The sequence below is a fragment of the Opisthocomus hoazin genome, chromosome 6 (genome assembly GCF_030867145.1).
Source record: "Opisthocomus hoazin isolate bOpiHoa1 chromosome 6, bOpiHoa1.hap1, whole genome shotgun sequence".
NCBI lineage: Eukaryota > Metazoa > Chordata > Aves > Opisthocomiformes > Opisthocomidae > Opisthocomus > Opisthocomus hoazin.
In genome coordinates this window covers 33,775,279-33,803,193 of record NC_134419.1, presented here as the reverse complement: position 1 = coordinate 33,803,193, position 27,915 = coordinate 33,775,279, and the positions used below count along the sequence as shown (strand labels likewise).

The 27,915-nt window shown below is 45.8% G+C and overlaps 1 protein-coding gene across 5 annotated transcripts in view; it reads right to left on the bottom strand.

Moving 5' to 3' along the window:
* Nucleotides 1-27,090, bottom strand: part of LOC142358779 (nonsense-mediated mRNA decay factor SMG7) — a 58,441-nt gene extending 31,351 nt beyond the window's left edge. For 4 of the 5 annotated variants that reach the window (XM_075422688.1, XM_075422692.1, XM_075422691.1 and 1 more), the window contains exons 1-6: nt 26,782-27,090; nt 5,612-5,643; nt 4,227-4,344; nt 3,244-3,376; nt 1,329-1,500; nt 411-482 (exon numbers count right to left, since the gene is read on the bottom strand). In XM_075422688.1, the coding sequence (XP_075278803.1) occupies nt 411-482; nt 1,329-1,500; nt 3,244-3,376; nt 4,227-4,344; nt 5,612-5,643; nt 26,782-26,810 (556 nt within the window). In that variant the 5' untranslated portion in view covers nt 26,811-27,090. Of the gene's footprint in view, nt 1-410; nt 483-1,328; nt 1,501-3,243; nt 3,377-4,226; nt 4,345-5,611; nt 5,644-19,188; nt 19,341-26,781 lie in introns of all 5 variants that reach the window. The other variant, XM_075422689.1, reaches the window with a different exon arrangement.
* Between the last annotated feature and the right edge of the window lie 825 nt (nt 27,091-27,915).

Below are 27,915 nucleotides of genomic sequence, written 5' to 3'. Positions count from 1 at the left end.
ACTTGCACGAGCGACTTAAAAAGTCCGATTTTAGCTACGAAACTTTACAAACTGGCACTTGAACAAACAAAAGAAAAAAATGCCACTGGTAGGCAAGTTTTCACTAATTGTACTTTGTAACACATGAAACTAACACAGTATAATGTAGCACTTGTGAAGCCTTGGAGTGAAGCTGTGCATTAACTTCTTGGGTTTTTTAATCTTTACAAAAAGGAGACAAGTAACACAGATCAGGCAAATAGCTATTATCTAAATGATTTACCAACAAGTTAGGCTTTGTTGCATGATTGTTTTTGGTATTTAGGGAGGAAGGCTTATACAAAATCTCAAGTTTCCAACTGCCATACAAGAAGAGCAATACCCCAAATCTTCCTCTGGAATGATGAACCTAAAAGGTATCTCAGACTCACCATTGGAAGGGACAAGCTGAGCTGCATGTCTGTAGTAAGACTCTGCCTGGCTGGTCTGATTCCTATAGCGAGCTAAGCAAACAGGAAAAAAAAAAACAGATTGAGGCATAAAATTCAACTCTCCACATTTACTTTAATACAACCCAGTTTACCTGAAGAGCACTTTACACTTAGCTTAGAAATAAGCATCAGAAGAACATACAATTACACCAAGCAGCATGAAGATTGAAAACGCTGAATTTTAAGGTGGTTCTTTTTCCTCAGATCCTATTGTCACAGCTTACTAGCTCTTACTTAGAAAGATGTTGTGCCAACAGCGTCCCATCCAAACAGCTAGAAATCCTGTTCATACTTCTTGGCACAATCAGCATCTAGATCTACTTTTAGGTTACTACAAAAGCAATTGCAGATTCCTGTGAAAAGAGAACTTTCTACAACACCTAGTTCTACTCCAGTCAACGAAGACATAAATCTGTTGAACTTAAGGTAAAAGAGAAACGTCGTTTATGAAAGGCTGGGTGTGTAACTGTTGCCTTTGCATACAAGATTTAAAAGTAATGTTCCGAAATGGAGAAGTACGCTAGCCTGCTGCAACAAGCTTTTGTAATAGTTACCGGTTTCAACATTTCACTATGCCTACCAGCTATAAAATGATTAGCATGCTAGAAGACAGATTTTAGCAAATCACTAGAAAGCTTGTGATTAACTGTCTCCATGCGTTAATGTGTAACACACATTAGAAAAGTCTAGCAGCGCTGCTTTCCAGACCTTTCCCCTGCAGCAACCACCAAACCTACAATCAGCTATTAGCTACTCATTTGGAGCGCGCTCAGTCTAGCAGTCACCCAGGGTATGCACTGATCCCTCTCTAGGATGGCTGAACACATGCAGAACCCAGTTTTTCCTTCAAAAACTCACCAATATCTCCAAGGTGGACAAGGCAGTGCTGGCAGATGTAAGAGCAGGAGCTAGACTGCGGCTTCACTATGGCGCTGGTGTGCGTCTGTTTATTGCTAATGATTCCCAGCTGGGAAGACTTTACACGACATGGCAAGTCTACATTAAAAACTGTGCACAATTCCTGTAATAACTGGAAAAACAGGTCTAGTTTAGTAGCAGCTAGAGACAGTAATCAGGAAAGTACTGAAACAACAGACAAACCAACAGAGCATCACTCGGAGGCGTGGATTAGCTAAACATACTTGAAGAGAACAAGCCTAGGTTACTGAAAGAGAGACTTGAAATTACATTCTCTAGGCAGAAGTCACTGAGCTCCACGCTGCATTATTCTGCCTACAGCCACGAAGAAAAGTCCTGCTTCTCTTCTGTAAGACAGAGCTGTGCATCCCAAACCACTAAGCAACTCAATTCCCATGATACATAAATTACTGAGCAAGTATCAGTGGATATTGACTTCCAGAGGTCTAAAAATCTTGCTTTTGTGTTTGTTTTGGGGTTTTGTTTGGTTGGGTTTTTTTATAGGCCACTCTTAAGAGGAACACAGTCTTTTTTTCTGCCTGGATGAAGACCATTCTCTGAAAAGAACATAAAGGGATGCCCTCATCCTCCGAAGCAGCTTGTTCCAACATAAGAAATGGCACTACCCTGACTTCAACTTTAGAGGGAAGCCTGAACAAAACCAAGTTTGTAGGCAACGCAAGGCAACAGCAGCTAACCGTTCCGTGGCTGAGTTGTCAGTAAATATTTGTGCTACACTAACAGCGAGACTCTTTCAAAGAACAAGGCATCAGCTGCTTGATCAAATATCTCAAAAGCTGATTCAAGGAAAATCTGAACTTTGCCATTCTAATCAGTGCTGTTGAAGTTTTTCCTAACGGAGTCCAGCAAATACTCTGCGAAGTAACAGTCACCGTGTAGCCATGAGAAGCGTTTCTTCTTCTGTGCTACAGGGTTAAAAACGCAAGCTGGAATTGACAGACTTTCTCCCAGCTGGGAACATCCTCCGTCTCCAGATAAACCAGACCTGCAGCAGGGTTCCACTTCCAGATAAAGGCATATAGAAAGCCCAGTGCTGACAGAGATGCGCGCTCTATCAACAGCTGAACATAGGATGCGGTGCTTCTGCTCACTGCAGAGAAAGGTTTGTGTTACACCTCCCTCCCTTTTTGCTCTGGCTTTTATACGGTAGATAAAAATCCCCAAACGAGAGGGATTTCACAGATGAAAGCTGGATAGAAGAGAGAAACGTGACATCTTCCAACATGCTGATTTAGGAGAATTCATGCTCTCTTTCAAAGCTGTCGCTTACACAGACAGCGCCGTTGGAGAGCAGGTATCTTGCCTGAGCAAAATCTTTAGACTAAAGACGGGACGATTAACATCACAACAAACAGAGAAAGACGACCGAGTCTGTGGTGTCACACACAAAGAGAGCAAAATTCCCCAATACACTGCAGGGAAGAACAAGGCTTTTGCATGACAAATGGTGGCGATGGTAGAGAACGCTTGGCAGCCACGTCACAGCCTGTCAAACTGGCTGCTTTAAATAATTTGCTTTCCAAAAAGCACTGCTGAAGGAAAAAGAAGGTAATCACACAGGTTCTGGGGAAAAAAACTGGGGTTGCTTTGCAGATGTTAAGAATCTAACTAGGAATTGATACAGTACGAGCCATCTTCCCCCTTTTCCTCAGATAGATTACATGCTGGTACGACATTGGAGCTTATCGCTCATGAGCGGTTTCTGGAGCAGCACGGAGATCTAACAGCCGAAGCTTTGTAAAAGGACCCACACGCAAATGGTGTAAGGCTGAAAGCACGCTTGCTTCCAGACTACGCAAATATACCACAGCCAACATCATTTTTCACAACTCACCTGTGTGTAGAAGCCACTAGCTGCCTCTAAGAACAGAGAAAGGTTCGCCTGAACTTCGCTCCGATTTGGATTTGCTCTGTTTTTCGCCTGACCCTGTAGTGTTGTGATCTGATTTTTAAAGGCATGATTCCAACTGAAAACAAAACAAGCATTTTCCTTTTTTTACTCTGGAAGTGACAATGCGCACAGCATAAACAACGGGAAAGAACTGTTTAATTACATAGCATCAGACATGAAAATGAAATCTATTCAAATTCAGGCAACATTCATATCACAAATGATGTTAAATACAGAAGAAATACCTTTCCCCACCTCTCATAACTAGAGAAACCAATCCTGATATTGTTTAGATAACACTGTAACAGCATTAATATTTATCTGTAATCATTTTGGTGTAGGCAGCATAGCTCTCTGAGAGCAGGATGTGAGGTACAGAAATATCAGTTCAAAATCATTCAGCATCTGGAGGCATGGACAGGACAACTCAGCCAGCCTACGCATCTTGCTTCCCTCAGGAGCCACATGCTTCTCTTAACTAAACCTATTACAACCCATGTCTGCATCTTAAATAATGGGGAATGGGCTCAGGGCATGGAGAAAACCCAGTAGGATCTTCCCCTGACACCAGGGTGCTTATGGCACACTAAAAAAAGTTCTCTCCTGATATTCCTCCTCTGCTCAGCTCTACCTCAAAGGGGTTAAAAGCAAGGGTTTTTCAGCAGCTACTCCACTCCCGTTCGACCTTGCTCAAAGTGCCAGGTCATGACACGGCTGCTGCTCACTGCCAGAGATAACACATTAACCCACTGAATGCTCTTCATCGAGTCCACAGTGCATTCTCCTGTTTCACCCACAGCACAGCTCTCATTTTAAAGGAAATAAGACAACCATTTCACAGGATACAATCGCTTCTCTGGAACCTTCAGGGTCTCCTGCTCATCAGCCCAGATCACATACACATACAAATTTACTGAGGTACTTACAGGTCCTGCTCCACTTTTTTATCTAAAGCATATTCCAAATCGGTCACTAGCATTTTCTGATATAAGTCCTGTAGAGCCTGCCTGGACGTCCAGACTTCTGCTGGACCCAGCTTCGAATCTGAGCAATAAAAAGAAAAAAACAAAGGTACAACAGTTTTTGTAACACTCAAACTCATGGAGTTATTCCAACTGATTTTTCACTCACCTACCAAATGAAAAAGCATCGTACAGTGTAAAATATCCAACGCCAAACACCTACTTTTATCACCGATTCATCAGAACAGTGAAATACAAGACCTACAGAGGGAGGGACTGGGGATCAACTGACCGGTCTCCTACAACACCAGAACCAGACATGAGCAGAGTCAGCAGCTAGCAAGTTCAAAAAGAAAAAAAAAGACAGAAGGAGTCTCTGTAAGTCACTAAGCCGCAGAACTTCTTGCCACTGGACAAATTTAGAAAAATTTCCAAAGTAGCCTGAAAAAAGCAGAAAAGAAATCCACCAAGGGATTCTTAATAGAATAATCCCTGGAGCCAAGGCTGTTGATGTTCAGGAGAACACTGTGGGCAAGTACTGCTGCATGCTTACCATTTTCTAACTCTTTGGTAGCCATCTGGTTTCCATCACTGAGGGTGAACACAAACACTGCTCCCTGCTACCTCGAGCTATAGAGTCCGATTTCCCATGCCTCGTAAAATCACCTGAGCTGGGACTGCGGGAGCACAGGGGATGGGTCTCACCCCAGGGAAACTGTTCTGCTGCTGCTGCAGCTGCTTCTGCTGGGTCAGGTGGATCCAGGCAGTTAGAACACTCCTACAGGGACTACGCCAACCTGCTACATGTACAACACCGAGGTGGGAAGGACGGCTGAGCACAGGTTCGTTACGCAAGCTGCTTGTACTGCATGGCTGACGCATTAAGATAAACCATTTCCATTCATAAATACATACAGCTTAAGACACAGCTTGTAGCACTTCCTAGCATCTACGGGCTGCACTTTCCTAACATGTGGTAGCATTCAGATCAACATCTCCATCGCCCAGGATTCTCAAAACCATCCAGATCCTTACTAATCCCAAGTACAGCAGTTCTGTGGCAGTCTGGACAGGAATCTCTCGCAGGGGAGTAGGGACGTGACCTCCCATTTCCAAATGCTTTAGAACACCCAAAGTCAACTTTAAAAATACATGTATTTTAGATACAGAAGAGAGGGGCACAGTTGTTAAAATGCTATTTATTTATATATAGAGGAGAAAGCTTTAACATAATGTCACACACTTTCCAGAGAATTCTTACGAACAATAAGCATAAGGAACACAAAAGGAAAAGAAAACCAGGAATCAAGCACAACCAGCTAGATCAACTGTATAATAAAGGCAATTACCTGTCATGTCAGCCTTCAGGACTTCTGCCTGCCTGTAAGAAAGCAATAAAACAATAAATTAGAAACGGAGTGACCAAAATAACTGAATTATGCTAAAGCATAGTCATGCAACAGTGAGTAGAGAAGGTGGGCCCAGTTCCACAGAGACTGCCTAAAGCCTACACTGCTGTAAGTTTACTCCCTGCAGTACGGATTTGAGCTACCGCTGTTTAACAGTATGATTTCTTCTAATTCACACCATAACCAAAGCCGACTGTTCACTTTTCCCTGCTTAGCTTAAGTCTCTTTCAGAAAAAAATATAAACCAAGAATCCCTCACACTGTATTTCGAGCTTGCAGCAGTGATACCTGCTTACCTGTAACTGGGAACCTGATACTAACTTTAAGCCGTCACATGTGAAACGCAGCAGCCACCGCAGAGCAAAGCACACTCCCAACGGTGCCTGTCAGCACACCGCTACGGCCCTCCTGCCTCTCTGTGCTGCACTAGCTTTCCTTAAGAAGAGGCGACAACAAGACTATGGCTTTCTCAATCACCTCTTCCTTGCACTGCCTCCCTGAAGGCACGGTTTGATCAGGTTTTCACAAAAGAAGCCCATACGTAACAGAGAAAGCATGGCAGCTACAGGTGACCCACTACCACTCCTTCGCTGAGCATCACCTGCAAACCCCCAGTGCTGACGGAGGCTGGCAAATAGTTTCTTGAGTAGAGGAACACCGGCACACAGTCCTCAATAACTACATATTTACGAGTGGCCATCGGCGGCTGGCTGGAGCAGGCAACCGAGATGCTACAGCTAAGCACTGTGTCAGCGGTCCATAAGACATCACAGGGCAGCAGTGCTGGCCTGTCTGCCCAACACAATTAACACAGGGCAGGCAGAGGCAGAAGGGACAGAAAGCTGCCTTGTTTGGCCGGGGTTTGGTGGAACACGTCCCTTCCCCTTTGCTACACTCAAATGTTTACATATATTTGCAAGGAGTGCAAGCTTTCCACACCAGACATGAAATCCTCCTAACATATGAAATACCCACTTCCACCTGCCTCCCTCAGCAAAAAAAAAAAAAAAAAAAAAGAAAAGAAAAACCTAGACGAAAGTCACATTGTGACTCACATGAAAGTCAGATGCTAGCTTGGGAAAGAATGGAGAGCCAGGAGAAAGCACCACCTAATCCCTAAAGAGGCTTCAGACACAAGCACATACTCCTCCTTGCCAACGTGAAGCTGTGGGGACTGTAAAAACAGTTTTTCAGGTTGTTCTGGGTTCTGCCTACTGGCCTCAAATTATAGGGAGGGTTTTGAGATCCACATCAGGATTAAAAAGATACCATTAACAGTGCCAGCGCTTCACTAGGAAGATGTACATCGGTAAGCTCTTTCACAAAATTCCTATTTATTAAATGCAAGAATTATCTAAAGCAACTCACCATAGTCCCCACAGTGTTCCATCCAAGAAGCAATGGGATGCTCCAAGGGCTTTCATTCAGTTAAGATTATCTTAACCGGTGCCAGAAGTACAGCCGTACTTTCCTCACCTGCTTCACAAATTTAATCTATTTAAGATAACTTCTTTTAGTTGATTTCTTTCAAGAAGGTGTTACTACTTTTTTTTCCCCTAACAGGGAACACTGGAAGAAGAGACAACCTATTATTACCGACAGACAAGCAAGCAAAATTTTAGATATGTCATGAGAAAGCTGAAAGCCCCAGAACCACGTCTGCCTCGCCCACACAGAGGTAAGGACGGGCCTCAGCGATGCCCTCCCCACTGCCGCAGCAAGCACGATGAGAACAAGCAGCTAAGGAGTGCCGAGGCAGGACAGCAACCCCTTCTGCGCGCTGCGCCTCGGGAGCCACTGCGACGCTGACCTGCAAGTCTCGTCAAGCACAAAGCGGAGCCAACGCTGCAATGCTGTGACTTGGCAGCGAGAAATGCCACTGCTCCGGAGGAAAAGCTGACGCGCTCAGGTGCAGAAGTCTCTTTTTTGAATGGCCAGCCAAGCTAATGCAGTTTGGCTGGCGCTTTAAACAACTGCCAGTTGTGCAAACTTTTTCTTTGAGCTGAGAACACGACCTGCGTTGCCAAAGCCGTGAATCCTACTGAGCGGCTCACGCAGTACTGCTCCAGCAAACACCAGCCCAAAATCCTCCTCCAGGCAAAAAGGCTCTGCCCTTTCAAAGCCAAGACTGCTCCTCTGAAAATGACTTGTGCAGAACTGCCTTCCACTGTGTTCAGTACTAAGCTTTAAAGGGGAAAAGACAAATAGCACCACTGGAAAGGCTTTCTTTCCATAAAGTTCTGACCAGGTGTTGCCTGGAGAACTTCGATGAAGAGAGCCTCAACCCCCTGCCTCAGGGCAACTGCTGGCAGGTGCTGTATAAATGCACAGCCCTGTGACAATACAGCTGGACCTCAACTTCTACCAGAAAGATTATTTTTTTTTCCAGCACACATTTTTTGGAAGGCAATACTCACAGGCTTACAGAATGAGAGCCTTTAGCGCCAATCTCTTCAGTAGCCATAAAGCAAACTGCCTTTTATATTTCATAAGCTTGCAACAAGCTACACTAAAGTGATTATCACTATAATCTTTAATAAAATGTATAGAAGTTATTTCAATGCTTCCTAGAGGCCACGGGAATTAGTAAAGTAGGTCTAACATTAGCATGCTCTGTTTCTCATTTCCACCTAAAAAAGAACTTCTATGTAACACAGCTGCATCTACCATGGCTAAGCCAGGATAAGAGAGGGCAGCCTGGCTACCATACTGGTCCTGCATCAGTGGCAAACCACAGCAACTGGAGAGCAAAGCAGCATCGCCTGTTCCTCGACCAGACCCTACTGCAGAGCCTTTGCTGGGGACCAGAGACTCCTAGTGGGCACAGGTCTGAGGTCCCCGAGGACGGCAAGAGGTTCCGACGGTGCAAACGGCTCTTCATATTGGCAAGCATCTTTTAACAAGCTTTTTTGTCCATGTATTTTCTTTCACTGCCTCATGCTGAATTTGCATTAGAATGACTCATCCTGGTGCAAAAATACGTTGCCTGCCAGCAAACTTGGTACAACTTGCTTACACATTTTCTCACTTCAAGAATGTTCTCAAGTACCTCCTTGACCAGCTGGACTTGGCAGTTCAGTCAAGTCAAGTTTCCCTGAGTTTGTTGGTCCAAAGCCAAATCAGCACAAACCACAGTTCGAAAAATTATCTTTCACGCATCTCCGTTAGATGATATATCATCTTGATATACTGTGATAGCTATTCTGCACCATTTCCTAACCAAATATAAATTCAGCCCATGCTTTAGTTCAACTCGAAGTTCAAATGCAAAAGCCCTCCACTCAACTCAGTAAGGCAGTTTGACAGCTAAAGGAATTTTCATTTTATTCAAATACTTGAAAAGCCTCAAAGCTTTAAAAGACAGCAGTCCGGACTTTTTTTGAAGTTCTAAAGGTATAACATATCTTAAAATGTAACTACCCACAGATGGCAAGAGAAACTTTTCTCCTCTTAAGAACCTGGCAGTATCTTAAGTCCTGTTTTGCTGTAACTCAGACACAACTTTTAGCCTGGAACGAACCACCAGATTTAGCAGAAGACGACAAGACAGACACACTTCATTTTTCTATTGGCAAGTTTTTCACATTCTTGATCAATTAAGTTTTCCCTAAGCAGACAAAGAAAACAAGTCGTTCCCCTTCAGCTGACAAACACCACAGGGATGATTCTCCCACACACATTTTTAAACGCTAAACCCACCACACTGCGAGGCTGAAAGGCACATGGAAAGATCATGCAGTCCCACTTACACTTTTACACTAGCACAAGTTTGCTTAATTTGCTCTCAAAATACTGCTAAAAAGATGACCACACAACCTCCCTGGTTAACTACTCTATTGCTCAGTGATAACAAATTTTCCGTTCTGCACACACCACGCTGCATCTGTAAGCGGGCAACAGCAATTTTCTGGAAGCACAGTTTTGCTAACGAGCTTCATTGGCAAGCACAGAAAAGCAAATAGGATTAAACCCAAGTTTTGAAAGCAGCAGTCTTGTGTTACCCAGCTAATGCCCACTATTTCTGAAAGCCCAACTGGTCAAAACCAAGCTTCACCTACACTCCACTCCCCTCATTTACACAGTGAGGATGAGCCAGGCACAATCTGCTAGGGCACCACAAGTCCTACAAAAATATGTGGAAAAACCCCGACCTCACAAAAAACCTCAGGGAAGGCACGGCTCTGCTTTCCAGCAGGCCCAAAGGGGAACTCCACTCGGTTTTCCCCTGGCAGCCCCGCAGCATCAGCAGCTGTACCAGTTCCCTTACCAAATCGCAGCAACACAAACCCCCCGAGAAGGCATGGAGGAGTTTCAGGACTACATCAGGTAATTAGCCCAGGCAGCTGGGCATATAAAAACAATCAGAATCCAATCACTCGTTCTGTGAATACTCTACAAACCAAAAACCATATGAAAGGGTTTGGGGAGCTTCCCACCAAGTGGGAATTTACAGCCCTGCACTTCTTCTCCCAGAGGTACAGGCAGAAATTGTACCACAACGAAAAGTGCCCGCAGCCCAGCAAGCCTTAGCAGGAGGTGACCAATTGAAAGGCTCAGCAAGGGCACTGCCAGAAAGTTTTCCTTCTGAAACAGAGGAAGAAAATACAGAACACATACAAAATAAATGTAGGAAATCTTTCATTTTGGGTAGGGAAGGTAAATTTTCTATGCTAGCATGCCAAAAAGAAAGTCAAATACACTTAACACTTAAACCAAATTATTATTCTGTTTTAATCACTCCAGTCTGTGGCAAGGCTCACACGCAGAAGGAACTCCAAAGCAACACCCAGCAGCTACTGTTTTAGATTTTCCTCAAAACAGTAGTTAACTTCAACAAAACTTTATAATGGCTCAATACCTGAGTGGGATTTTTGTTTGGTTGTTTGTATTTAAGTATACCCATGCTGATTCAGGGCAGGAGAACGCAGTAGAAAACACTCATAGCACGGGCACTGAATATTCGACAGAAGATTTAGGGGAGAGGCGGGTTGCTCAGAAGCCCCTAAACACTGTACCCAAGACAGCATTCACATCTGGAGTTCAGCACTGAGCAAAAATTACTAAGTGGTTGGCAGTTATATGGGAAATAAGCATTCTTCCTTCCACTCCTAAAAGTAACCACTAACATTCGCTAAAATATAAAGCTTTATTAGCAGTTTTTAGAGACTCACTGGGCACTAATCCTTTACAGGCAGTATGCTTTGCTGAAGGTTGGATTTTGAAAGATATATAAATAACTCTGACTTCCCTGAACTATTTTGTAGACAGCAACTGTATCTCTAACTGTGACCTGACAAAGGGAAATATTTTTATAGCAATCATAGAATTGTGTGCAAATCCAGATTTTTTTTTTTTTATACCCTAGTAACAGTAGCCAGGAACTTGTGGATAAAATTCATCTTTGATGTTTCCTTCACCTACTAATTTAACATCACCTGAATACAACAGGCTTCAGCTAACAGCCTGACACATCTTTTCCCAAAAGGATAACTGGATGGAGTCAGGATTTTGCTGCGGTATGGGGAGACCAATATAGATTTTACTTATGTATTTGTGTATGGACTTTACCCACTCACTTGTGCATCAGATATGTACTGATTAACAGCTTTTCTTAAAGCAGCTTTATATTTAACACACAAGTCTTAATGTTCCAAATTTGCAAGTGTTGCCACCTAGTTTAAATGACCGCAGTTTTCATACCATGCTGGAATCACTTGCTTTGGGAACAGGCACGTTTTGGTGATGCCAACTCTTACTGACATAGCAAGGGATCTTCAGGCTGCGAGTCATCAAGCTAAATGCTCCGTGTGCCTTTTACACTGACAGGACAGTCCTCACAGATACGGCAATGAAAAACACCTTCAACAGTATCACTTTCTTGTTAATCTTCTGTGCTAACCAGTTTAAAGCTTATTATTCCTGTTTTAGAGGCAGCTAAAGTCAGGGTACAGCTAATTTCTTTGACCAGTGGCTTTATCGGGTTATAGCTGTAGGTCAAAGCCACACAAACAATTAATTCAGCACCAGTGTAACTGTGCAAGAAAAAAAAAAAACAACACACCTCTGCAAGCAGATGCTAAAGCAATGAAATCACCACCTGAATCCAAACCCTATCCGCAGGGAATCCTGCTCCATTACCTTCTTGTTCCCACTTCAGCTGAGAGGGATGGTAAGAAATAGGGACACAGAACAGGATTTTTTAAAATCCCATCTTCCCCCTTTCTCCTAGTCCACGCTCTATTAGAACAAGGCATAATAATCATCCTCAAAAAGCAACCACCAAAAGCAAGTCTTCCCAAGTTTGATCAGAACTGACAATCCTCCTCCCTGGCAAAGGGTAAAAGTACCCTCGCAGTCAGCTTCATTCAAACTCATTTTATTTCCCTCCAGTTTCATGGAAGTCAGTTCCTTTGTCTCAAGATTTGAAAGAGATGTGCCCAACAGGTAAAAGCTACCCTAAGCGAAGGTTTTACGTGCTTACTCTTCAATTAACCTACAGGGAGGGAAACAAGTCTCCTACCCTGCTCAAGCTTCTCGCACTGGGCTGTCTCCACCAAAGTATCCACTCTCCCTCTCGTTACAGCCTAGAGCTCATGTCAGGCACAGGAGTGAGCCTGAGCCTTGTGAGAAGAGCAGTGCTGCAAACCTGAGCCTCAGAAATGGGATCCGCTCTGCAGCAGTCATTCAGGATCACCAACGTGGCAATGTCTATTCCACAGAACTCTGAAACTTAAGTCAGGTAACCTGCAAACTAAATACCCAACCACCTGCATTTTTCAACTCAAAGAGAGTTTGGAACAAATTTATGGTATTAAGACTAGATCAGGAAAGCTCAGATATGTATTCCTAAGTCACTGGTTCGGTAAAGGTATTTTTAAAATACTGACTATGCTGTTCTTTAACTTTCCATCTTGACCTAGTAGTTATCTGGAATTTGACTGGAGCCATAAGGGACAAAACTAACCTCTAAATGAATGTTGCCCAGAAAACAAAAGCGGAAGAACTCCAGTCACCTTCTCTCTGTTTACCTCCCAGGAGCTGACAGCACAGCTCTGCAGGTAACCCTGATGGTGTCTTCAGCACAGAAAAATTAAAAGCAAATTACCAAAGCATTAAAAACAAATTAAGAACTATAAAAAGGCATGCTCAGGAAAGAACAAACAGATACTTAAAGTGTGTGGCACTTCGAGGCATGGATATCTTTTCATATTTTAAAGAATACCTTTAAATGAAAGTTTCTGATAGGAAACAGCCAACAAATGAATACACTTATGGAATACTCTGTGTCCTTGTCAGCATCCATACATTAACACATTTACTGCATTGACTGACAACACATCAGCTTTGCAGTTGACCTGGGAACAAGTCAATGGCAAAATGTTTAACATAAAATACATAATCTGTCTATGTATTGCCTTAACCTTTACACCATCCACTGGTCAAGCCAGTTTTAAAAACTAAAGCAATCTTCAAGGTGTGAAGGCACCAAAACTTCAAGATTGCCTTGCGATCCGCTCAACCACTGATGACCCACTCCCTTAAAAAAATACAGATTTGGGAGAGAAAAACCATGAAGTACTGCTCTCTCACTACCCACAACGAGGAACTTCTGGTAAGCACAGGGGAGCTTTATTAGTTCTCATGACTACAGTGCTAAACAGGATGGGAGAGGTTTGCATCTGAACTACCTTGTTTCCCACAGTAATTTCCAACAGGTTTTGAGACCGAGCAAGGAAAAGCAGCAGAATTACTTTCTGAACAAAACAAACAAACAAAAAACCCAACAAATTATGCCCTTGTAATATTACTATCTTTTCCTCTTTCAAATCCACCCTGATTAGAGTGCACACAATATCAGGCTTCAGTTGTGATAAATATATAGCAGCACCAGTACTCATTTGTTATATTACAGTTCCTGACTCGGTAAAATCTTCACCTGTGTTAACAGCTGGAAACTGCAGACACCAGATGTTAAAATAAGTGAGCCTAATATTTAACTTTTTAACAGCTTTTGCATTATGAAAACCATGTCCAGAATTATGGAAAATGTAGAAATCGAAGCATCAAGAGCAGCTTCGGACAGTTATCATCCCATCAGTTTCAGAAAGTTACGCTGTTTAGGTCAGCCTTGCAGCAGCCAGGTCAGCTGAGGTCAGGCAGCAGACGCCAACCCTCCTTGGACATGGTATGAGCTCTCCCAGGCAAGTACGCAGTACCCAATTCAAAGCCTAGTAACTACGTAGTCAATCTAGTGCCACGCTCCTGCCACACGGAGAAAACAGCCCTCTCGCCAGCCCGTGGAGCTGGAGAGCAGGGTGCCAACAGCTCAGAGCTCGTTCCAAAGGGGAGACAGTTTCCCCCTGGAAAGCCCACCCTACGCTGCATGAAGGGGACAATTCCTGCAGCCCTCTCAGTCCTGACTTTCAGCTCTAGCAGTCTCCCACTGCCCATAGCCTCTATTAACAGGTCGGGATACAAAACTGAGGTATCTTGCTGATTTTTGGTGTTTTCTATGGACCCCCTTCCCCTCAGTCCCTGCCTCTGAAACCACCCCTCGTCCAGGGGCAACCGCGGATCCTCACACTCGGTAACGCTCAGTGACTCACTCTGACACAGGAGGTAATTACCATTCAGGAGCAGTCAGTTATCGGGAATTCAAGACACTGTCTTTCTTGCTAAGCAGCAGATGGAGAAAGAACAAAAACGCATTAGATGTCACCATCAGAAGTGGCAAAAATAAAGCATGAGTAACCCCCCATACTGTGCTTGTAGCAAGTGAACCACGACAGATACGGTGGAGTTCAGCGTTCTGAATGTGTGCTCTCCAAGCACTAACACCGAGACCTATGCCCAGATGGCCAAGACCTTCAAAAACATAAGGCCTAACGCAAAAATACTGATATTTAAATTATTCATTGTGGTCATCCAACAAAGCTGGTTTTTGTCCAACCCCATTCATTTTATAAACTCACAATTATGTAAACATCACACAAAACAGGTATCTATGCACGAACGTGACATACCCAGAAGTTTTAAAACAACTTTTCATAATCAAGAGATTTTTCAGTGTGAAAGGACACTGCATGGTTTAGACAAGCTATGACAAATATCACTCAGATTACATCCGAGTACGATCCTAATTGCAAGCTGCATCTTCGCAATGATTTTCAATTCTCCACCTTGAATCTCAGTGCAAGCCACACTCTGAAATCACAGCAACAGTGTGGAGGCTGAACACCAGCCAGGGAGAATTATATCGGCCATTTATGACAATTAAATGGGTACTCAGTGCATCACTGCCAGTTGTTTATAGGAGTCACATTAGCTGCTCCCTATCTAGAGAATAGTTGAAAATTATTTTCCCCAAAAAAAGAGGCAGAATCCTCTGCCACCGTAGGTTTAATGCAGCTCTATCAAATACAGTCATTTCTAATGAAAAAAAGGATACACAGTTATTAAGTTCCCACCTCAAACCACACAACCAGCAATATTCACCACGTACTTCAGCAAAGGCATAAACACGACTCGAGGTACCAAGCATACCCATCTGAGCTGCATAGAGCTACGGGAAGGCACGTTTGCTGCTGAACCTCAGATTCGACTCCTGGTTCAGCAAGGCACGGCTCTCCCACAGTCCTCTGCTCCTGGCCCTCCGCAGTCTGCAAGCAGCTCATCCAGATAGGCTGTCTGCTACAAAACCAAAGTAGAGTCCACCACCAAAACACACCTACTCCTGGAATACGTACAAGTTACCCTCTTGTCTGTGTTCAGCTGAAGGAGAAACCTATAACCCATCCAACCAGCTCAGATGCAGCAAATTTTACGAGCCGAGGAGTGAAGCAGCTTGGACACACTACTGTGAGAACTACCCCTCTCTAGGAAGGCTGCAGCTTGAAGCCGCCGAGCCCTGCCGAACACAACCGGGTCCTGAGGAAAACCAACCTGGCTGCGGTGGTGCAGCCCACTCAGCTGAGTCCAGCCGACATCCGCAGCTCTGCTCGCAGCAGGTCCAAACTGCCCCCGAGCCACCGCCCTGCCGAGCGCTCCCAGGGACTGCCAGTTAACCAGTAACCTACCTTGCCCGTTTAAAAACCTGACGAATTGGTTAGGGGCAAGCATCTGAGCAAATTTATAACTTCCAAGGTTAATCCCACTTTTGGGGATTAAGTGTTTTTATACAAATATTTTTATTTCAGATTTAAATCTCAATACCTTACCTGCAGAACTAAAAAGGACTCTGTCTTAATAGAAGTTCACATGATGTGCAGCCAACTACAGTCTCTGCTTTGGTAATCACGTACAGAAAATTTTTTGGGTTTAGCCCATCTTTACTGGACATAAACCCAAACGCAGATTTCCAGACCGCAACCTCCCTTTCAACAGCCAGACCAGACTTGCTCATTGCAGTCCTTCCACCCTCTGCACCAGCCGAGGAACAGGCTCCATAGCAATGCGCTAACACATCCAGCCTGAAGATCAAATCCTGAAGCTGGAAAGGACCTCAAAAGGCGGCGCAGCCCATGCCCTCACCCTGATGCCCCTCCTGACAAACATCCGCGTTACTCGTTTTCGAGGTCCTCCAGAGGCAGACACCTCCACACCCCAAAGGAGCCTGTCCCAGCCACCTTCCTAAACCATTTCGGCATGGCACTACGTCTTGCCTGAAAGAAGCACGGTACGCCTTGGGTTCACCTGCTCTGGATCCTTCCTCCCAACAGATCCCTCAGCAAAGTGCACCAGCCTCACTCAACCCACCGCTACCTCCGTAAGGTGGCAAAGAGGCAGGGACTGTCCTCACCTGGCTAGACCAAGAAGACATTTTCTGAATCTTTGCCGCACATTAAGCAAGAAGGGATGATGTCGGGAGAAGCTTCAGCGTGTGACTACACAATTACCGGTTATTAACTCAACACTTGCGCGTTACTCACGTTGCACAAGCCAACTCAGCCCTGGCATTTCACTTTGCAATCACAATAGCTTGGATCTCGTCATCAAGTGTTTTGTATCGGATACCAGCATGTCCAAAACAGATTTTAAAATAGAATCATTTTGGCACTGTATTTCAGCATTTGAAATTAAAGCACAGAAACTACGCGAACCATGCTGCTCTAAACCCCAAATCTGAAATCCATATGTTCAACAGCATTTTCAACCACACAAATAAAATTTCCTGCAGCTGAGTCCTTTGAGGCCCAAAGCTCTTCATGTCTTGCTGATCTGCCAGTCCTGAAGACAAGATACTCATGCGCCACATCACTTAACACTCCAGCATAGCAGTCTCCAGTTTTGCAGTCCTCAAAGAATTATTTCAGGAATTAAGAGAATAATACAATCGGTTATACATGATAGGAAATATATTTTTTTTATAATCATCTTTAATGCACAGAATTTTACCTCATTTTGAAAGAGTATCCCAAAAATCTGACTACCTAACGTAATGTTGCAGGTATACACATCACTTTTTTTAGTGTTGAATTCTGCCTAGCTGTCTATGATGGAAGCCAGTCTGTAGTTGTACAAGCAGCATCAGCAAGCATTTGACATCTTCATGAGAAAGATACTGGAAATATCTTTCTGGACAGTTTCAAGCTTTGGAGGTTATTTTAGTCTTTGATATTAAAACCAGGAAAAGACGAGTACTTCAGCTGAAGCTGAACTGCACACCCAGCAAGTCACAATCCCCTACAAATGTCTTTGCCCCAAGCCCCGTAACTCCTACAGTTTATCTCAGAACAAAATAAATCTCTAAAATTAAATAGTTCGGGTATGTTCAGACTGGGTGGAGAAACTGCCAGAAGTTCATGCCCTAACATAATCTAAGCAACATGCTCCTAAATTAAGGCCTTCTGTATTAATTGACAATGCATATTAGGCAGTTTATCACTTCTTTTCCAGTTAAGGATTTCACATATGTGTTGAACTTCACACACATTGATGGTATTATCACAAACTGAAACACCTTCTAGAGTCTTATTGCATGTTTACTCTTCCATCTTCTATTAATTCAATTTATATTCACTGAGCCATGTAGAAATCATACCTTTTTCTTCATATTGAAACAACATTTCCTCTATTTTACTAGTAACCGCAGCTGGCTGTTGGAGCTCTAGGAGCTGTTACAGTTTTCATGTTTTTATACACTCTTGGTGATTTTGGGTTTTTCTTTAATATTAAAAAAATGTGGCTTACATCCTTTGGTCACTGTTCTTATTGCCATTCACAAAAAACAGACCCACTAGTAGATTGGTCTTTTCTGTGGAATATCTGGCTAGATCAAGCCTCTATGTTCTGAAGTTTTGCCACAGCATTGTCCTTGACACGTATTTACACTACTTGAAGACAGACAACTAGCATCTACTCAACAGACAAAAGTTTTTGTCCCATCCCTCCTTCTCCCCTTCTTCATAGCTACAGATAATTAGCATTTCTATTTTCAGTTATTATTAGGCTAGCCTGGAAAAACTACCCTAAAGACCCCTCTCAGTGGCTCAAGTATACCTCAGATTAGGAGCAAGAATGCTCAAAGGCACTGCCAAAACCAGTCCTGACCGCAGAAGGAACCTAAGCTGGAGTCTGTCAAAGGTTCCTTGCTGGCTACTGGAAACTCTTGGTTTAAAAAAAGATTATCACACAGTCACAGCTGTTTGACACACAGCAATATCCATGTGCTTTCTTCAAATCACGGTGAGACCAAGACAGGACACAGCACAGCAAATACCACGAGACTTTCATCACAACAGAAAGTACAGCAGCAGAATTTACAGGTTTATCATAAAACAAAGAGGAAAAAAAATGGTCTTCCCAACAGATTTATCAAAAATTAATTTCTTTCTATTCCTGACAACACCTGTAGGGAAGTCAAACTGATAAAGAACGTAGCACGGACCCCCAGGTAGTCCAGGAGGCCCTAGAACAGCTTGGCTCCAAACAACAGGCCCTCTGCTGTACCCTGATCAAACTGGAACAACTATCAAGGCCTCCTTAAATCAAGGCACCAAGAAACACCAAAGTCAGCCTTGAATAAAGACTCTTGGTGCCCAAAAGGTCTGTTTTACTGCGTCCAAACAAAAAGACTAATCTCTGCCTAAGGTTCTTTAAAGTAATTCAAGAGATTTTCCCCAAGTTCATTTGTCAGAATCAATCTTAAAGGTTTTACTGGAATACTTTCAGAATTAATTTCTCACTTCCAAACAGTTAGAGAGCAGCTCTCTGAGATAATTCAGCCATACAACACGTGGGGCCCGCACACTCAAAACAGACAATGCTTCGGGGCGGGGGGGGGTGTGTGAAGGCAATTATATAAAAATCAGGTTACACATACCAATATTAGATGAAGCAGTAAACTGTTCAATACGGCCAAGCACTAGAAGATACTTTCAACACCAAAGACAATGAAATTAAACTATGAGAAATGGACTGCTGATGTATTAGAGACATCATGAGTACTTTCAGAAAAATTGCATTTCTTTTCCCTAAAGCTGGAAGAGAAAATTAACTCTAGCAGGACTCCTAAGTACCTCAAAGGTATCTCTGATTTGAGTCCCATCAGTGAAATTCAGTCTGTCGCCCACGGCTGTGTAACAATCCCAAGAGACTCCTCAGCCTTCTGGTTCCTTATGATAATCCCTTGGGTGCAGAAGCCAGTGTGAATAATCCAAGAAAAGTCCTACTGGAATACAGAAAGAAGAGAAAGCAGGCCTAATGTTACTCAAAAAGCTCTTATTCCACCCCAACTCACAGTATTTCATTGATCTGAACAGGAAGCTGCTGATTTAACTCAGAGGAATTGAAATACACAATATTAGAACACTGCTTAAGCCATTTCCCCCTCGCTGGGTTGCCTAGGAAGTCCCCAGGCTTACGATCAGAAGTTCTTCTTAATTCAAATGGGAAGAAAAGCCGTGGCCAGACAAGTCTAGAAATGTGGCCTAAAGGCAGGACTTGAAGCATGGCTGCACAAGTGGAAGCTGGTGATGCAACCAGTACAACTGCAAAGCTGCGTTCAACAAGACACTGCACGCAACAGCACGAGTGCTCAAGAGGCACGTACAGAAACAGCCAGCAGCCCTCCTCCCTGTGCCAAACGGTGAGAAACTATGGCCCGCCAGTCAGCGCCACGATTGCTCCCGTCACCCCACAGTAAACATTCAGTTAGTCCTCTCTTCTTTTCACCACAATAAGTTGGAAAAAGAGAGTAAAGGTGCCATACGCCTCCCTGAGCACAGGAAAACTGGTGTTTTACCAAACACCACTGAAAGCTATCACCTCCCTAGTAACACGTTAAAAAGTACAGGACCAAAGTAGGCAACTCTGCTAAGGATTTTAAGGAAGCAGATCTGCGGTTTTATTCCCCTCCTGCTTGACAGCAGCTGCGCAGTTTTTAAGCGAGATGAGGACAAGCCTCCAGTCCAAAGTAACAAAAGCAGTAACTGTCCTCCCAGGTGTACACCTGAAACATTCCAGCTGCATTTCTTAGCTGCTCTTCCACCATTCCTTGCTCTGAGGAGTCTGCTCCCACTCATGCAGATCCAGCAGCAGTGATGCAGGACCCTTCAAACTCTACAGCCCCCAGCAGCTCCGCATCCAACAAGATCAGACACTACAGCAAACTATCCTCTCCTCCCTCCCCAGCCACCATGCACCTAAACTGCAATTACTCCTCTTCCACACTGATCTTTGCTGGCGAAGCAGGGAAGATGCCAAAGCATCTATCCATCAAGTCACTGCCTTCTCCCATCAACCCAAGCAATCCCGAGCAGTGACTGCAGCCAGCTTTTCCTCTCAAGTGGGAAGCACCAAGACATCTGAAAATGCATGCAATAGCCAACGGGGCAAAGTGAGAGGCAGGGCAGCTCCACATTCCACGCAGATTGACTTAAATAAAGCTTCACATTGCTTGACGTAAAAGTTAGCATTACGACTGAGCGCCCAGATCAGCTTATTTGGAGGCAAAAAACATCTCCCTGGAGCAGGCTAGGGTTACTTGTTATGAAACTGCTGTATGGAAGATGCACCCTTAGGACAGAAGAAAGATTTTACAAGTAGCTTGAATATCACGGTATACTTTATACTGAGTACTTCAATAAAATAGCTAAATATTCACCAAGCAAATGTATCTTTTTACCATGCACCCAAATGAAGCAGCTCAGGAAAAAAACCTCCAAAATCCTGTACTGAGGGAAAGGGCAGCCTTCTCAAAATGCTTTGGTGCATCAAAACTTCAGATAAGCACCAGCTGGTTCCACTGCCACAACACAACCTCCTCCTTTTCAATAAAAATCAAACTACATTGGAATATGCAGGTTAGCATGAGAACTAATTGCTAAAAGAATCATCCCTGCCACCAAAAATAAATACAGCTGTAACTTTACTTACACCAACCTGCACTTCAGGTCACTGGCACACTGTTTGGCAAGCAACCCCAAGCACAGCACAAAGCACGTGCGGTAAGAGCATCCACAATAAGCTGTGTTCTGCAGCAGGAAGAAAAAAAAGGGGGGAGACTCTCAGCCCAGACTGAAAACAGAGGCACTATTCGTGCCAGTGATACCAGCTACATTAGATATATATAAAATGTATATATTCCATGTATAGAGCCACAGATATATTATAGGAAATGGGGCATTACTTACTAGTGTTCTGGGTCAGCGAGCCCTTTAACGATAATAAGCACCATCCCTAGCAGCAGCAGATCCACCTTGCCCTTGCTGTGAATGTCTCCTTCCTGTCGCACACACCCTCACCCCTTTTGTCAGCAGGTGTGGTAACATGATGAACAGGATCAGGAAACCAATTTGGGCTAAACTTTGTGGGTATAAAGCAGAACAAAGCAGTTTTAAGCTAGCGTAGTTCCCCAGTCCAGTTCACTGAAGACCTCGCCATAAGCTTACACCATCAAACCAGGGCTGAGCAGGGAAGGGTGAAATGAACAGCGGGACACGTCTGTCAGGAGCAGCTCAAGTTTAAAACACACTCTTTGTCTATACGGCCAAGCACTAAGTAAAACAGGTCATGTTCTCCTATTACTGCAGCCCTCTTCCCTCTAGCACACATTCAAGCAGTCACCTTCCTGCCAGTCCCTCCAGCAGAAAAACGTGCCCACCACCTGCTAAACCGCACGTGCACTCAAATCCTCGCTAGTAACTCCATGCAGACGAGCAACCTCAGACTGCACACACGGAAAAGCACACGCCACGGCTGACGTGAAGCTCTGCGTGTGCCGATTTACACCGGCTGAGCTCTGCCTGCTTCTCTCAACAGGCACGCTCGCTAGGATCACTCTTCCAACCAGCTAACTTTCATAAAGTTGATGGCAACAATCAACTTGGAAACTTCTATCCCTCTGTAGAAGACTGCCAAAATTTGTTGAAGCCATTTGAGAAAGAGAAGAGAAAAAAAGTGTAAGCACTACATTCGCACAAGCCTTGTTCCCTTAGGAATCTAGCCTTGGGAAAAAAACCAAAAAGTATCAGAGCTATGACAGCACACCCAGCCAACTTGTGACTTCAGCACAAGCTGTCCTCGGGTGGCTATGGGATGCTCCATAACCCAAATCCCCACGACAGGCAGAAGGGAGGAAGTCACAGCTGCCCACAGACCTGTGTCTTGGGGCTCTCCACAACATGAATCTCCTTCAGCAGAAGGCTCAGAGGTGAATTGCTTAACTTTTTTTATTGTAATTCTTTTTACTTCATAGGCTACCACAAAGCATTGTTGATCGGTAGTAAGTAGTAACCATCACCAATCCTATTGGCCTTTTTAAACCATTACCCTCACCCATGAAGAAGGATAAGAGCATTGCTCACACTAAATACTGGCAGCAATTCTAATTATCAAACACTAGAAACACATTGTATGGAGGGAAAAAGAAAAAAAAAAAAAGAGCTAAAAGAAGGAGGAATGTTGTCCCTTTACTTTCCCCCAAAGAAAACACTGTAGTACGAGGTGCCTCCTGAAAGGCCAACGCAGTACTTGATCTCTCCACTACTCCTCCCCTGTTTAAAATTCAAGGGGAAGCAATGTATGAAAGCAGCATTAATCATTTCAGAACATAAAAAACCTGGAGGGAATACTTTCCAAGACTGACTGGTCTTGTTCAGATATCAAGACAAATCAAGACAGACGTGGATGAAGCGGAAGGAGGTCAGCGGAGGCCCCCAGGGTGGTCGGGGCTGGAGCCTTGGTCAGCCCGGGGCAGGGATGGCTTCAGGGCACCCACGGCAGCCGCACGCCTGCAGGCAGGGGGTTGAGACGATGGAGCCAGGCTCTCCACAGCAGCATGTGGTAGGAGGATGAGACAACGGGCACAAGTTAAAACACAAGAGGTTCAGACTGGATGTAGAGAAAAGCTTTTCCACTACGGGGACAGTCAAGGAGTAGCACAGGCTGCCCCAAAAGGCCGAGCTGTCTCCATCCCTGGAGGTTTTCAAGACCTGGGTGGATTAAGCCCTGAGCTACCTGGTGTGATCCCAGAGCCGCCCCTGCTTTGAGCAGGAGGTTGGAAAGGGACCTCCTGAGGTCCCCTCCAGCCCAGGTTAGCTTGTGACCCTATGAACTCCAGGCAGCACCCTGTTGCACGCACTACAAGATCCTCCGTTAACAACAAAGTTGCATTTACTAACTTATTCCTCCATATACCCTCAAGATAATTAAATAACTTGCTCTGCCTGCCCTGCTGAGATTCATTCTGGGTTTCAAACAGCATTCTGGTTTGTGCCTTTCCAGCACTGACAAACATCACCTCTACACCATCCTGAGCAGGAATGGGTACCAGAACACGCTCACGCGCACAGACTGCTGCACTGAATTACCTCCACCGTACCCTCCTCCCCTAAGAGTGAAGAAAGATTGCAAGAGGTGCATCACGGGCTGGCAGACGGCAAAGGAGCAACCACGAAGAGACACGGCAGATGGAGAAGTTAATGGAGCTACTGACGAGTCTTTGAAAAGAGAGCCACAATTTAAATTATTAAAGCAGTCAAACCTTTAATGAAGTTGGTTACAGCCTCATCATAAGACTACAGGAAACTACCTACTGGTTTGTCAGCACTAGAATTTCTAAGCTGTGTTCAAGCCCTGTAATTCAAGCGCTTTTTATTCCCTGTTTACAGAGTGCTAAAAGCCACAATGTACCAGAGCAGTGCCACCCTCAACTAGTACCTAGAGTTCACATCTTTGTGAAATGCAATTGAAACAGTCATATCTCAGGCAAATGCTCAACTTTTGAATCCAAGTTAACTACATTTTGAACATTAACATATAAAATTGGCAATGAAGATCATTCCCTTAAAGCGGACAGAAGTGGACTGGGTGGATTTAAACTCAATACTTGTCTAATAAAAAGGATTAGCTCTGAGGTTTCTGTGATACTATGTTAGAAATCTTCTTTGGTAGCAACACTTTGCTTAAAAGCATCATCTTCTGTACCTAGCAGGATATATGAAATATTTACTGTAAGACGACTGCCCCATGAGATTAATCTGATTTATGGGGAGTACCTGTAGATTCCCAAAGCAGCACAAATGATACGGATACAAGTTTTTAGCCAGACCAAACGCGTTCACCTGAAGGGAGAGACATAAACCGTGCCTCTTTTTCCTAAGAGGTCTTTCAAAGAACTTTCTGAAAGCTCTACTCACCTCACCAGAGCTAACACAGATCTTTGAGGAGCGAGTCAAACAATGACCCAAGAGAAGCATCGGGCAAACTCGATGGGACAGAATACACTCTAATACTCCTGAAAGGTGACCTTGGAAAGGATAACAAGACTGGGAAAGCAAGAACCCCAACGCTTTCTTACGCGGTACATGAAGTCTGACCTTCTTTGCTCTTTCTGGAAGACAGCTGTGGGAGTCTCAGGCGTTTCTCAGTTCTCACACTTCGACTGAAGGGGCACAGTCTTTTAAAGACAGCATTTTAAAACAATCGATCCACATGCATTTACACAGAAAGCAAGAGACTGGTAGTGCAGGAGTTAAGGCAGTCCAGCTAAAAGTCCTTTTTTCCCTGCTCATTTTTTCAGCGTCTCGATTCTTGCAGAGTCATTATTTCACTAGTTATTCAACCATTACGTGGTCACCTTAGAAATCCAGCTCTCTTCTGTCTAAACTTCAAATACACAGAGAAAGATTCCTCACAAAAACTTTTCTGTCGCTCCTTACTTCTAAGATGATGAAACTAGCAGAGACTAATTGCTCCATATCTTCATTTTAGCACAATGTTTTGTCAAGTTGCCCTTTCATATCATTAGACTTACGTCTTTTCGTTCCTTCATCATTACACTCAGACTGAGCTTGTAATGCTACAGTAAGGAGGAGGATGCCCTCCTCCTTAAGGCAAAGGACTAACAGAACTGGCTCTGAGAGTTTGAGGCTCTGCTCCCAGTTCTCTTTATGAGCTTGGGCTGCAGTAATCCCCAGCTCAATTTCTGCCCTATGCAAATGAAACAATTTAAATATACAGTCTGTGGACGTAAAAAGCATTTCGCAGCTTTTAAGGAAACCTTCCTCAAGCTCACCTTCTCCACAGGGGAAGGAACCCAAATGTTCTTTAGAGGGAGAAGGTGAAGATGATCAACTACAAAGTGCTTGAAAAGTCTGGGAGGGGGAATGGCCTGTTCAGGGTTTTTTTTTAAGGAGATAATGCTCCTGGCGACAAAGACAGGCATCATTACTTGTAATACATTTGTGCCCAGATGCTTCAGTCCTGTTGTATTAGGGACAAGGCAAACAAGGCACCCAGAGAAAAGCAATAAAGGCCCAGGACCACCAGCTATGGTGTTGGGAGGAAAAAGCTAGGGGAAAAGGGTGATTACTGCCCGCACGCTTGCAGGCCAGGAGGGTCTCAGCTTGGCGCAGCAGAATACAGAAAGCTAAGGAAGATTCCAGACGTGCAGGAAGGTGACTGAGGCAGGACAAGCACAACCTCGTAACGAGGGAAGGCAGCCGGAGACTCGCAGGCATGGGGTGGGAGGGGGAGCAAGAGGTTATACCGTTATTAAGACAAATACTACAATACACAGCATCATAGGTTGGAAAAGACCTCTAAGATCATGAAGGCCAACCATCCACACAACACCCCCACGCCTGCTAAACCATGTCCTGAAGTGCCACATCCACATGGTTTTTGAACCCCTCCAGGGATGGGGACTCCACCACTGCCCTGAGCAGCCTGGTCCAATACCTGACCAGTCTTTCAGTAAAGAAATTTTTCCTAATGTCCCATCTAAACGTCCCCTGACACAGCTTGAGGCCATTGCCTCTCGTCCTATCGCTAGTTAGTTGGGAGAAGAGACCAGCCCCTGCCTCACTACACCCTCCTTTCAGGAGGTTACAAAAGCAAGTCTTCTACTGGTAGAGGAGAGCTAGTAACCAGGCCTCGAAGAGCTTTTTCCATAATGTAACGGGAAAAAAAAAGAATGAAGAGGTTTCTAAACTAGCATAGGTTAGCAGCCTAGAAGAGAAAAAGGCTCGTGAATGTAGAATTAGAGAAAAAAATTACTTTTTTCTCTTTTTTTTTTTCGAAAAAACAAACTTGAGACAGGAGCTGGGCTACCAGAAGGAGGCAGACAGAGCCACGAGACAAGACGAGGAGGAAGAGGAGGATTTGGAGAAGCAATGAGGGGGGAGACAGCTGAAGCGTTTCAGAACCCTGGATAGAAAGCGTTTCGGAAACGCAAAAACCCCCTTAAAATCCCTTCCGAGCCCTGAACTCTCCCGCAAGCTCGTGAAGGCCCCTTTGGGCACCCCTACACCTCTGTTCGCCCTGGAAGGGTCCGGGGCGTGCGGCAGGTCCCGGCCCGCACGGCACCGGGCGCTTCACGGCTGCTGAAAAGCCGGTTATCGCGACAGCGACGCGACACAGGCCGGAGAAGGCCGGCGGGGAAGGCGGCGAGCTCCCCTGCCCTCCCCCGGCGTGACCTTGCCAGGGAGCCCTCAGCGAAGGGGCAGCCCGGGCCGCCCGCCTCAGCCCCCGCTCCCCAAGCCGGCGGGGCCCGGTCAGCGCGGAGGCCCCCACCCCGGTCACAGCCCCCCGTTCCCCTGAGGGGACCCCGGCCCCGGCCTGGCCTCAGGGCAGCGAACCGCTCCCCCCCCCCCCCGCCCGGCTCTCACCGGAGGTACTGCGCGCACAGCAGGCTCATCCTCCGCCGCTCGCCGCCCCGTCCCGCCGCGGCTCTCACAGCCCGGGCCGGCCCGCCGCCCCCGCGCCGCCACCGCTGCCGCCGCTGCCGCCTCCGGCCGCCGCCGCCATCTTCCCGTGCAGGGCCCTGCCGCCGCGGGGAGGGGCGGCAGGAAGGAAAGGGGCGGGGGTGTCCCCGCTCTGCGCTCCGGCCGGGCGCAGCCCGCCCCGCAGCCCCGCCGCTCCCTCAGCCCTCAGCGGCTCCTACAGCCGCCGCCACTCCCTCGCCCGCCCTCGCTGAAGCGTCCGGTCCCTCCCGCCGCGCCGGCCGCGCTTCCGGGCCCGGCCACGCCCCCGCTTCCACTTCCGGCAGCGCCACCGGCAAACCCTTCCCCCCCTCCCCGCCCGCCCATTGGCTCGCCCGCTGCCATAGCGACCGAGGGGGGCGGCGCGGCGTCGTCATGGCAACCGCGGCTCCTTCCGGCCCGCCTGGGCCTAGGCCTGGGCCCAGGCCTGGGCCCACGCCCGGGCCTGCGGCGTGGAGAGGCCTCTCCCGGCCCGGGCCCCTCGCTGCGGCCCCTCGTTTTATCAGGTTCCCCTCCACCGAGAGCGGGGAGGCGGGAGGGCCGGCCCGCGGCTCGCGGCGCTCTCGGGGAGCCCCTGTCCTCCCGCTTTCCCGACAGGTTTCAGCGGCAGCCACGCCAGTAGGCCCCGGCTGCCCACGTACACCGCGATGCCCGTTCCCCGCCCACTTGCTCGCCAACGCCGAAGGGTTCTCAGGGTTTTGGCTGCTCCCGGGGCCAGCACCACAGCCAGCAGGTCTCAGCATGGTGCCAGGGCACGGGCGCGTTAGGCCTCGCTACGGCAGCCCGTCACATGGAAACATTTACACCATTTGCACCCCGTGGTGCCGCGGCCTGTGCCGCCTGGGTGACCCCCAAAGGAGGTCAGGCTTCGTGTGCCGAGTCTTTTGTGGTAAGAAAGCGTTGGGGTTCTTGCTTTCCCAGTCTTGTTATCCTTTCCAAGGTCACCTTTCAGGAGTACTGGAGTGTCTTCTGTCCCATCGAGTTTGCTCGATGCTTCTCTTGGGTCATTGTTTGACTCGCTCCTCAAAGATTTGCGTTACC